Source organism: Microtus oregoni, unplaced genomic scaffold (genome assembly GCF_018167655.1).
Source record: "Microtus oregoni isolate MIOR12 unplaced genomic scaffold, Mior012 000013F_ref0000133, whole genome shotgun sequence".
Classification (NCBI taxonomy): domain Eukaryota; kingdom Metazoa; phylum Chordata; class Mammalia; order Rodentia; family Cricetidae; genus Microtus; species Microtus oregoni.
In genome coordinates, this window is record NW_024543072.1 from 25,533,419 (window position 1) to 25,546,077 (window position 12,659).

A 12,659-nucleotide genomic window follows, 5' to 3' on the forward strand; every position below is an offset into this window, starting at 1 on the left:
CCACGCCCTACCGACTTTCCTGACTTGACAAAGGCCCATCTCCCCTGCCCTGTCTAATCTTGATTCCTCTTTGCTCACCCTTCCATGATGCCCCCTATACCCAAGGGCCTTTGCAAATGACTTTCCCCTCTAGACCTCTTCAGGATTCCCTCCCTATTCTCCTAGTGGCCAATCCCACAATCAGGGACTTGGTAGTCTATATGTGGAACACTCAAGATAACTTGGCAGAACAGATAACAACAAGCACGTAAAGAATGATGTTCTGCCCTGCTCCAGGAAACCTCTTTCCCACTGCCTCCCCCACTCTTGGTTCATGATCTGATTTCCCGTGAAACCAGTAACACTTGGGCATGATGGCCTCCGCTCTGTGTTTGTCTCGTTGCATCTTCAATTCACAACGTACACTGTGACCATGTGTGTTTGTCTACCTGTAAGCAAGCAGGTAGGGGTGGTGTGTGTGTGTGTGTGTGTGTGTGTGTGTGAGTGAGATGTGGGTGTGTGTGCGCTGCAGTGGTGGTGGGGGGGCTTGGGGAATGTGTATACACAGAGGCCAACATCTGGTTAGCTTTGTCCATCCCCTGGGATTTGGAAACAAGGTCTCTCACTGCACCTGGAGCTCACCACGTTTGGTGAGCTGAGCTTCAGGGGTCCCATGTGTCTACTTCCCAGGACAATGATTATGGACAGGTGCTACAGCGGCTGACTTTTAGGCAGGTGCCGGGGATTGGAACCCAGGTCTTCATGGTGGCAAAGAAAGCCCTTTACCCACAGACCCATATTCCCAGCCTTTAGTTCTAATGCCTAGATGTTCACCATGGATACTCAACAAGTGTGTGCTAAGTCCTGGCTGCAGGCATCCTGAAAAATTAAATACAGCAAATATGAGTGCCAAGAGGCCAGCACAGCACCTGGCACTACCAAGCTCTTCCTGGGCACAGATACTCTTCTTGGTAATCTTTTCAAAGGCAGCTGGAGCTACACACGGAGGTAAATCTATTGGTTGCAAACAGCGAGTGAAACAGACAATGTCAGCTGCGGTTGGGAATATGGCTCGTCTCTGCCAAAACCCATGTTGAGCCCTGGTCCTCAATGAACCAGGCGGTGGTATAGTGGTGATGAGGTCTTAAGGGACAGACCAGTTCTTTGTCCCCTCTCTTCTCAGCATACCCTCTTACTTTGCTGCCCACATAGGTATTTCCCGAGTCCCTCACCAGAAGCCGGGCAGATCCCAAATAAGCCTTGTTGTTGTTGATTTTAAACAAATTACTCACTCTCAGGTATTGTGCTATTGCAACAGGAAACAGACAATATAGCAGGAAGACAACACTAACATCATGTCAAGCAAAAAGAAAATAAAAGGCAATCTAATGTGGGAGTGTCATATATCAATCTGTTAATTTCATTGGTTAAGCAATAAAGAAACTGCTTGGCCCTGATAGGTTAAAACATAGGTGGGAGGAGTAAACAGAACAGAATGCTGGGAGGAAGAGGAAGTGAGCTCAGAGACACCATGCTCCCCTCTCCCGGGCAGACGCAATAGCTCTGCTCTCTGAAGCAGACACAATGGAGCAAGCCGCCAGGTCAGACATGCTGAATCCTTCCTGGTAAGACCGGTGTTACACAGTTTATTAGAGATGGGTTGATCGGGATATCAGAATTAGCCAGTAAGGGCTAGAGCTAATGGGCCAAGCAGTGTTTAAAAGAATACAGTGTCCGTGTAATTATTTTGGGGCATAAGCTAGTAGGCGGCCGGGGTGCTGGGGATGCAGCCTCGCAGCTCCTATTACAACAGGCAATCTACACAAACATATGATTACATACAATGAGAGATGTCCCGAGATGTTGGACATTTAAAAATGTTTGATGTTACGGTGTTCTAAGTTTCCAATCAGCCCTGTATCTTGCTACTTAGCCACTGCCAGGCGAAAACCAATAGCAAAGCCAAGTTCTTTTTGGAAGAGGGCAGTTAAATACCAGCCCTCTGTGAAGCTGCCTGAAACGTATGCTTTGCTTCAGCATGTACCTGTCCTGAGAGTTTTTGGAAGCGATAAGGTAACTTTGTAGAAGGGTTTCTGGGAGGAGCTGCTGCCTACAAAGGAATGAACCCTCCTATCAGACGTCCCCTTTAATAAGATAAAGTAATTGTAGCTCATTAATGTGGTGTATGGAGATGATTGAACTGAAAATAGAATAACATTAATATTTTCTCCAAAAATAGCACAAAACCAACATTTCAATGTCACACATTCTCCACAGCAATCATGGGGTTCTATCTTTGTTTGCTCATTTTGGTGGGAAATGGGATGTTCTGTCCCAGCGTATTCTGGTTGAAAATCAGCTTGTTACTTATGGCTATGTCTTTTAAAACCACTTTTAAGCCAAACAGGAAGCAATCTTTGACACTGAGGTTGAAGTTGAAAAAGACATCCCAGCAGAACAACAACCCACTTCCTACAAACCGAGGGACGAATTTGCGACACTTATGGCACGCAGAGAGCCAGTGTCCTCTCTATTGCCTCTGCTTTTATTACGTTATACCGTGTCACTTTAATTAAACCATCAGATCAAGTGGCTTTGATTCCACTGTGGGTTGAACAGGTTTTGTTAAATTAGTAAAAAAGTATGTTTTCTGTTGTTGGAAGCAAAGTTATTTTTCTTCAACCGCCATTCCGAACTTCTTCACAATAGACAGCATTCAGCATTTAATCACAGGATATTCTTCCACGTGCCCTGGGCGGGCTGAGGAATAACTGAGATGACAGTCCATTAAATCCTAAAGTCTGTCCAAGTCATTTACTGACAAAGGGCAGAGTAGCAAATTGGATGGCCCTTGAACAACCCACTGAGCCTAAACATTGTTTCCATTTTCTGGACCCAAGGCTTTACATTTCCTATGGATAACATCCATTATGTCTTCCTTAGGCAACAGTGTGGGATTAGGACAACCATTCCTCCCCCTTTCTTTGATGCCCTGCATGACCACACTTCTTGTGCTGGGGCAATAACAGGCGGCATTCTGTTGCCTCCCTGCAGTTGCAACCAGTATGTGGACAGGGCAATGACAGAGGCAGAGAAGAGGTGCTTTGCCTTGGCACCCAACCAGCACTGTTCTCGTGAAAGATCACAGCCATGGGACCAGGGATAAGGAGGAGCTACATACATTCAACGGAGGTTCTATACCTCTGATGGGAAGATGGCCAGGCCCCAAGTTGAAATAGTGAGTAGCGGACAACCAGCTTCATAAATCTCTAAGCAGAATGTAAAAACCAAACAGTTCATGGTTACTACTACCACCATTGGTGGGAGGTGACGGGATGGAATATGCATACCCATGTCTTGTGTATTTTCTGCACATGCTCTACCATTAAGCTATATATATTAATCACACCACTGTTTAGATATTCAATATTTAAAAAACAGATGCTTTCTCCATCTTATTTTACATGTTCCCTAGAGCACGGGCCAAAACTATGTTCCCAGGACAATTCTGTCCTTGGCTCATGTGTGCTCAATAAAGTGTCACGGGAAGGCAGTGTCACGGGAAGGCAGTGTCACGGGAAGATAGTGTCACTGGAAGGTAGAGTCACAGGGAGGCAGTGTCACGGGAAGGCAGGGTCACGAGAAGGTAGTGTCACGGGAAGGCAGGGTCACGGGAAGGTAGGGTCATGGGAAGGTAGTGTCACGGGAAGGTAGGGTCACGGGGAGGTAGGGTCACGGGGAGGCAGTGTCATGGGAAGGCAGGGTCAAGAGAAGGTAGTGTCACGGGGAGGCAGGGTCATGGGAAGGCAGGGTCACGGGAAGGTAGTGTCACGGGAAGGTAGGGTCACAGGAAGGTAGTGTCACGGGAAGGTAGTGTCATGGGAAGGTAGAGTCACGGGAAGGTAGGGTCACGGGAAGGTAGGGTCACGGGAAGGTAGGTTCACGGGAAGGCAGGGTCACGAGAAGGTAGGGTCATACATGCCCACTCATGTATATATTGGCCTTGGCTCCTTTCATGACTGAATGGCAGACTTGAATAGTGGCAACAGGAGTCAGATGGCCCACAGAGCCAAGAGTATTCACTACCAGACAAGCAGCCAAAGTAGTTTAAGGATGACTCTTGACTTAGGTAATTAATTTTTCTTTTTCTGTCACAACATCGCAACAAATGCATAAAACATCATCTCTTCCTTGAGGACCTACAGCTCCTGACAGTGAGCGGCTAGAGAATGCCAGCCAGAGGAACTTTGTCCTCCGTGAACACAAGCAGATCTCAGCACACCACACTACTCTCGGGGGACCTAGATTTCACAGATAAACAGTGAAAGGAAAAAGACTCTTCTTTTGCATTCCATCTTGCCTGGTACCCCTAAGACCAACCACATCAGCTCCTGGAGCTGTCCGATGACTGTGAGCATCTGTATGAGGCTTCTGCCTGTGAGGCCAGTGCATACAGCACTTGCTGGGTAGAATGCCCTGGCATGTACATGTAAAAATAAAACATAGCTATCTTTAGTCATTAAGGAACTGAAAACAAAATCCAAAAGAAAATACTTTAGCTCCATTAATGTGGCCAAAGGCAAAAGATGCACAATAGCAAGAGTTGGCAAGGATGTGAAGACGCCGCACTCACTCCACACCCTATCAATAAATGCAAATGGGTGTTGCCACTGTGGAAATGCAAGGGCGGTCCTCCCAACCTCACACCTAGAGATTTGGTGTCAATGGGATACTCTACGCCTGACTCTATCTAAAGGAACTGAAAACAGATGCCAACACAAAGACTTCAATGCAGATGTGAGGGTAACAACATCCCTAATCCCTCGAGAACTGAGAAATGGGAAGCTCCAAATATCCAGCAAGCAATACACTAGTACACAAACTGTAACATGGCTACGCAGTGCTACGTTATCTGACCACATCGCCTTGCTCGCTCCCGATTCCTGCTCCCACACATCGTACGTGAAGTGAGAGAAGCCGGAGACGCTCTGTGACCTACTGGTAGAAATGTCCAGAACTGGCCAACCGAGACGGACAGAAAGGAAATCTGTGGTTGCCAGGGGGAGAGGAAGGGTGGGTGCGGAAATCATGGAAAGGGCAATAAGAATAGTAGCTAAAGGGGATGTTGCTGTTTCGCAGAACGATGAAAGTGTTCTAGAAACAGACAGTAGAGGTGGCTATACAACTTGCTAGTCACACTAAAGCCACTGAAGTAGACACTTAACGATGATAAACCTTATGGCACATCAATTAAATCTCAATGAAGCTGTTATTAAAAACAGAGGGGCGGGAGAGATGATCAGTGGTTAAGGACACTGGTTGCTCTTGCAAAGGGCCCAGGTTCAATTCCCAGCAGCCACATGGTGGCTCACGACCACCAACTGCGAACTCTAGTTCTAGGGGAACTGATTCCTTCTTTTGGGCCATATGGCTACCTGCAGAGACGAGGTACACATGCAAGCAAGTAGAAATGAGCACATGTGTGCACATACACACAGAGAGAATATGTTATCAAGCAAAAAAAAGTATAGAGGATCAACTCAGCAATAAAAAGGAACGATCAACAGATACCTGGAGCAGAACAGGAATAAATCCTCATCCTAACACCACAGGAAAGAGAGAAAGAGATTAGAGTTGCCTAAGTTGAAGACAGGAAGAGAAGTTGAGTATGAGTGAGTATCCATGGCGAAGAAAACGCCCTAAAGCTTGGCTGCACTGATCAAACTGTCCATTTACAGCAGTGGGATGAACATGTAAAACTGGCCCAGATTATTTATAAAAGTTTGGAGGAAAAAAAAAATTGGAGTGCTGGGTGTGGCTCAGTAGCTGAGCACTTGCGTAGCATGCATGGGGCTCTGGATTTAATCTCTAGCAGCTCAAAGTGAAATCATCAAACAAATGGGACTCCTTCCCACTCTGGGCAGAAGAGCAAAAGGTGAATACAGCGACTTTAAGAAACGGACAAAGTCTTAGCAAAACTGAACAGCAGAGGATGAGGCCTGGCATTTAAACGACAGACAGTGTCTATATGGTCACCAAGAAGCAGGCCCAACTCATTTTCATCCTCATGGAAACTTAGAAATAGATCATGTTATCATGCGTACAGCAAGTACTTTCTGGACTAGTCACACTGAGGATCATGCTCAGAATGAACAAATCACTACTGCATGTAACGCTCTCAATACCAGTGTGGAATAAGGTACTAAAGCAGGCTAGTCAGTTGACTCCACCAGCGCAGGAGGGCAATGCGATTCTCTGGCAGTGGTTACCCCGGGAGTCCACATCTCGAAGGGCAAGGGGACTGACCGTTCTTTGATGGTGGGGATGTCAGCGCCTTGACCTGAATGCTTACGGCTCAGGAGTATTTAGTTTTGCTGTGGGAGCATATTCTGCTCCTTCAGCCAATAGCCTTTAAGATACCAGCCCACTTGGGCATGGTCTCTTATAGTTTAAAAAGCAGCTGGAACTGTGCACCCCACTCTCTTGCTTCCGGCTCCTGTTCTGGCTGCTAGACTCTGTTTCTATTTGAGTTCAGAAAACTGTTGTTTAGGACAGTGATCTGAAAGTTTTCCCCTTAAATAAATAACCCTTTTATTATCCTAATTCTAAACTGGTGTGAGATTGTTTTTCGGCATCACAGTTTGTGGAATTTCATCCAGCTCTGCTCATGTTACATGCCTGTTTCTCCAGATGTGCACAACTGGAGACCTCCAGTGAGGTCAGGGCTACTGTGCCAAAATATGCCATCTTGGACTTCAAACTGAGGGCATCTGTGGGATGGCAAGTACAGGGAGGGGCTTTCCCAGGTTCCTGTTCTCTTTCTGGGTGGTCACAAATCTCCTCCCAGGAACTCACTAGCTATGGAAGAGCCCCTTGTATCTAAGATGAAGTGTGCTCTCTCCTCTCTTCTCTGTGAGGAAGGTTCTAGACCTAGGACTTAAGTTCTTGCTTCTCTGTTATGCGGCCATATAATACACATACTTCATTTTTAGACCCAGCTTCTATTCATCTGTCTACCGTCAGTATGTGGCAGGAGGGGAGGGAGTGGACAAAGAGACAGCAAGACTAACTCATGAAAGAAGTCAGCTGGCAGGAACACTAGAAACCCCTCTCCACTGGAGTCACATGGGAAAGAGCAGACCCTGGGCAAAGACAGTCACACTGGGGGATGGGGAAGACAGATGGATGCTATGTAAATGCCATACGAGGCATCAAGACAATGGGGGACACCCTCTGGGGTCTCAGTCTTGTTCCCTCTCTCTTGACCACTTCCATTCCAGGGAGTGCCTTTTTCTTCCTTAATAAACAGTCCCCATATCCACCACTATCCCTGTGGCATGATCCAGTGCTTTGTTTTACAATATAAGAACCTGCAAGCTTCCATAGGTGCCCCATGGGCTCAGACCCACGTCTACGACAGTGTTTTGTACAGGTTCAGTTATCAAACACTCAGATGGTGCTAAAATCCAACCAGCATTGCAAAGCTCTCTCTCTTCTCCCCGACCTCTCTCATTATGACCCCTCTAGAAATATCAGACATCCTTTTCATAATTACACATACGAAGAGCTAGCAATGTACATGATCTGCAGAAAGCTCTGGAGAATGAGGAATTGACTGACCACATCCCCCATTTTTAGGCTTAGGCCACCACCTTCAGTGGAGGGCCTTGTCTACTTTGACACTCGAAGGAAGGAAGACCACTCCCCTCTAACTTTCATAGACAGCAGAGGCCACACAGTCTCTCTGCACAGCTCCTCTGTCACTCACTCAGCCATTCTGTCTAGTTCCCAGCTTTGCTACTGTAGTATTCTCAGCATTCCCGAGCTAGCAGACTGTGTGTTCCTCTTGGTCCAGATTTCACATCCCTTGAACAATCTCTGCACAGACTTCTCACAGAGAGAGAACCCCGAAGAAGTCTCCTTTCACCAAGTTCCTTGGGAAAAGGCCTTCGAGTTCAGTTATTTTTAGCTAAGTTTAAAAGGTTAGCCCAAGTGAGGATTTCTTTTATACCAACCCAACCCTGAGGCATCTCATAGTCTTGTGAGCATCGTAATTGTCCTGCTACTGATAGGAAAGGGGCTAGACATGAATCCCAAGCCTTTCGTGAGCACGCCAGGCCAGACCAGTGTTCTATGCCAAACCACAGAGAGACAGGTCAGATCCCGACTCATTCCTGCTCCCACCCCTGACCTTCTGAGCTAGCACAGAACTCTGGGCCTTGCTCTGACATTAGGTAAATGCTCTTTCATATGTTGCATCCTATACTCCCCCTACCTGCTGTCTTCCTTTCAGCTCCTTTTCAGGTTCAAGAGCTTGGAAAACGGGCTTATTATTATTATCCAAGTACAGTTATCATGGACTATAATCTTATTCCTCTGGACCCAAAAAGCTTTTTTCATGAGGGTGGAGACATTCCTGGAATAAACTCCCCAGGTCACTTATGGTGCCATACAGAGCACAGCCTTTTTGCTGGCAAAGCCCGTGAGCTCGTCCCGTGCCACCCAAACACACAACTCCAAAGGATTAGAGTGTTTGGTTGGGAAAGAGCTCTATCATCACACCAAGGCAAAAATTTCTGTTCCCACCCCTTCCAGGACTAGGACTTTGACTGGACTGAGTTTTCCACATGTTTCTGAAGAGGCAACTCACAATTGTGATTTATAATAATAATAATAATAATTAATTATTATTTTTACAATAATAAAAATAATAACTAATTATAAAATTATTAAAAATAATAAGGATAAAGGAAGAACAAGGGTTTCTGGGGGAGGAACTCATGTTTATTTCATACGAGAAAGCAGAAATGTAAGGAAGATGCCAGCAAGTGCCCACATCCTGAGCAGATACTGAAACTCAACTTGTCACTGGTTTAAGAAGCTGGTGGCTTCTGGGAAGCAGTCAAAGCTGAGTCACACTCCTGTAACATGGGAGTGAGCAGGAATGCAACACAGAAATGCTTAGTAGGTAGGACAGGGCCAAGGCTGTGCCTCAGTGGTAGAGCGCTTCAACCCAACAGCACAAATCCTTGGGTTCCATACCCAGCACTGCATAAACTCAGGAGGCAAAAGGAGGACTGTCAAGAGTTCAAGGTCAACTCTGGCCACAGCAAACTAGAGGCCAGCCTGGGCTACCTGGGACCCTGCCTCAAAAAACAAACAAACCAACAACAATAAAATACACAAGCAAGAAAGAGTTTGGCTAAAGAAGAGTTTCATTTAGACATTACTAATTAGTTTGGACGTAGGAAATAAAATAAACAAGAGGATGGCCGATCGATTCCTGCTAGTGAGAGGGGCAATTTTAAACAAACTAACCAAAATTATTCGCACACCATTTCTATTTACTGTCTAGACAAATTTCTTTTTGCAGAGAAACATATGATCTTAATACCATGTCCCAATTCTTGGTTGACTCTGAACTTGTGTGTGTGTGTGTGTGTGTGTGTGTGTGTGTGTGTGTTTGCAGAGGTTGACAACAGGTGTCTCCCTCAACTTTTCTCTACCTTATTTTTTGAGACAGTGTCTCTCTCTGAACTTGGAACCAACTGACTGGAAACAGTGACTGGTCAATGAGATCTGTGCATTCTCCATGTCTTTGTATCCCGCATCCACTCCCGGAGTTAGTTACAGATGCATGGTACTAAGCCTGGCTTTTCCGTCTGAGGATCTAAATCCATGTCTTTATTTCCTTTATAATTTATGATGAGAAACCTTCCTCCCTCAGGCTAGAGAACTCAGTCAACATTTACCTTTAGAGGCTTCTGTCCCCAGTGGGTTGTCCAGGAAGTCAGACAGGTCATGGTTCCAGGCATCTCGGACGGCGGACTTGGACACCACTCGGTCATTCAGGTCCTGCTGTGGCCGGAAGTTGTTTCTCAGATACTCCACTGACTTGACATGGTCTTGCTGCTCCGTGGTGAAGATGGAATAAAAAGCCTCAAGCTGGACAAAGAACCAGAGAGAGGAAGAGAAAAATGCAATTAGTAAAGCTCTGTGATCCAAAGGGCATCTATGGGGCGATCAGAACATGAAGTGGCAAGTGGTCAGGCCAAAGCTGATCTACCCCAGTAGTAGATAGCCTTCTGCAACCATATCAAGTGGCTGCATCTCTGTCCTGACCCCTAATGGAGACCATTCTCAGCTGAGGGTGGGATGGGGCTCTCAGCCACACGTGCCTTCGGCAGTGTCCCAGTAATACCTTTAGTACTATGGGGAAGACTGCAGAGTTATGGAAAGTCCTCGCGGTAAACTGCCTAGGTATGAACTAGAGGCCCTGCACACATGGCTTCCCCTGACCCTCTGAGCCTCCACTCTCCTTCCAGAAATAGTGGTAATCATAACAGTGTTGACCTGATAAGAGTTTGAGCAACAGGACTGAGGTCGAAACACTTCTCCACTTATAACATTCAAAGTACACACTAACATTTTAAGAAACAGCAGTTACAGCTGGGTGATAGCAGCACACACCTTTAATCCCAGCACTGGGGAGGCAGAGGCAGGTGGATCTCTATGAGTTCGAGGCAGGCCTGGTTGGCAAGAGCTAGTTCCAGGACAGGCTCCAAAACTACAGAGAAACCCTGTCTCAAAAAGCCAATATGTGTGTGTGTGTGTGTGTGTGTGTGTGTGTGTGTGTGTGTGTATGTATGTATGTCAGTCAATATGTGTGTGTGTGTATGTATGTATGTCAGTCAATATGTGTGTGTGTATGTATGTATGTATGTATGTATGTATGTCAGTTAATTCTCACAAATGCCTTTGTGCATGTGCTCCAAATCAAATTCCTCCAAGTCATGAAGATGCTCAGTGCTGTGTGGGAAAGTCCAACTGCCCAGTTCTAAATTTACCAGATGGCTGGCAAGTCACAGACAAGCTCTCTAAAAACCCAAGCTGCCTTATCAGTGAAATGCCTATCAATGTAGGTTCCCGAAAAGATGGAATCTACCTGGCTCATCTGGAACAACATAGGTGCTTAAAGAAGATCAGCTGCTGTCATGATCACTGTGAAGAAACATCTTATATAAGAACACTGATGAAACTTTTCAAGAAAGAAAAAGAAAACCTCAGTACCCCACAATCATATCCTGACTATCGAGATGGATTCCTTGTAGCCCTCAGCACTGCGTCATTAAGAAAGGTCATTCTTCTGTGTGCAAAGATGGAGCACTGACTGGCTGTCACAATGGCTCTCATCAGCCACAAAGACAATCTTGTCACTAAAGAAAGGGCAGAAAAGCAGAGGACTAGACGCTGTAGCAGGCTTCGGGGAGCTAGATAGCTGGCCATCAAGACTAGTATGTAAAAACTTTGAAAATTATTAATACTATCAGAATTTTTTGCAGTTTCTGAGTCGGGGGGGTCATCTTCAAGGCTGGACCTAACACAGTTCAGAGAATGACCCAGAAAATGACCAACTGTCGATAACTTGAGGCTTCCTTCCTTTGCTTGAGAAAGAGATGCAGTTCTTGGGAGACTCCTAGATTCTACTGAAATCCTTCACCTAGACTGTTGATGGTGTGAAGATACGTGCCCTTGATGCCACTGAGATGCAAACAAAGGGGCTAAAAGTTCTCCAGCCCAGTGATGCCACTGAGATGCAAACAAAGGGGCTAAAAGTTCTCCAGCCCAGTGATGCCACTAGCTTGACAGGATGACCAAAATGACAGAGGGAGAGAAAAAGAGAGAGAGAGAGAGAGAGAGAGAGAGAGAATGAATATGAATGTACAGGTTTCTGATTTTCCCGGAGGAAACGACTTCCTAAAATTTTATGAAATGAACTAACAAGGACCTGCTGGAGAAGGGCCAGGTAAAGGCCAATCAAGATGATTAAAAGTTGGAGACTTTCCTCGCCTGATGAAGGTTAATATTCAGGAGGATGCCTATATGTTTTTCTTTGGGTTCTCCTTCTTATTTAGCTTCTCTAGGATCACTAATTATAGGCTCAATATCCTTTATTTATGGCTAGAAATCAAATATGAGTGAGTACATCCCATGTTCCTCTTTTTGGGTCTGGCTTACCTCACTCAGGATAGTGTTTTCTATTTCCATGTGGGAGCCTAGGCAGTTTGGATGCTCACCTTACTAGACCTGGATGGAGGTGGGTGGTCCTTGGACTTCCCTCAGGGCAGGGAACCCTGATTGCTCTTTGGGCTGATGAGGGAGGGGGACTTGAATGGGGGAGGGTGAAGGAAATGGGAGGTGGTGGCGGGGAAGAGACAGAAATCTTAAATAAATAAATAAATAAATAAATAAATAAATAAATAAATAAATGAAAGTTGGAGACTTAAATCCTGCGAGGCAAAGGGAAAGGCCATAGGAAGAACTGTTCAGCCTGGAGAAAAGGTGAGGGAGGCACACTTTGATTGAAAGGCCCTTGTAGAAAACGCTGACCAGCTGCTCTTCAGGTCCAGGAAAGGCAAAATAAAAGTGGCTTAAATAAGCCATAGCGAAATGAGTTGAATAAAGGGGGAGGGACATTCAGGGTGGGAATTCGCTTGTTGCTTGTTTGGTTTTTGCTTTGTTATTAACACGGACTGGGCTACCACACCCAAGTCAGATAGGAAGTCTTCTCAAAGAGACAGTCTTGCCAGAGGGGTATTAGAGCCAAAGAGAAGAGCCTGGTATGTACTTCCTTCTCGGCTAGCACTCACTCCTGAAAAGTTTACTTCTGAAGCCTCGGG

The 12,659-nt window shown here is 45.8% G+C and overlaps 1 protein-coding gene across 2 annotated transcripts in view; it reads right to left on the reverse strand.

Moving 5' to 3' along the window:
• Ptprg (protein tyrosine phosphatase receptor type G) overlaps positions 1-12,659 on the reverse strand; it is a 676,813-nt gene that overhangs the window by 114,384 nt on the left and 549,770 nt on the right. For both annotated transcript variants that reach the window (XM_041662359.1, XM_041662358.1), the window contains exon 8: positions 9,732-9,924. In XM_041662359.1, the coding sequence (XP_041518293.1) occupies positions 9,732-9,924 (193 nt within the window). The remainder of the gene's footprint in view (positions 1-9,731; positions 9,925-12,659) is intronic.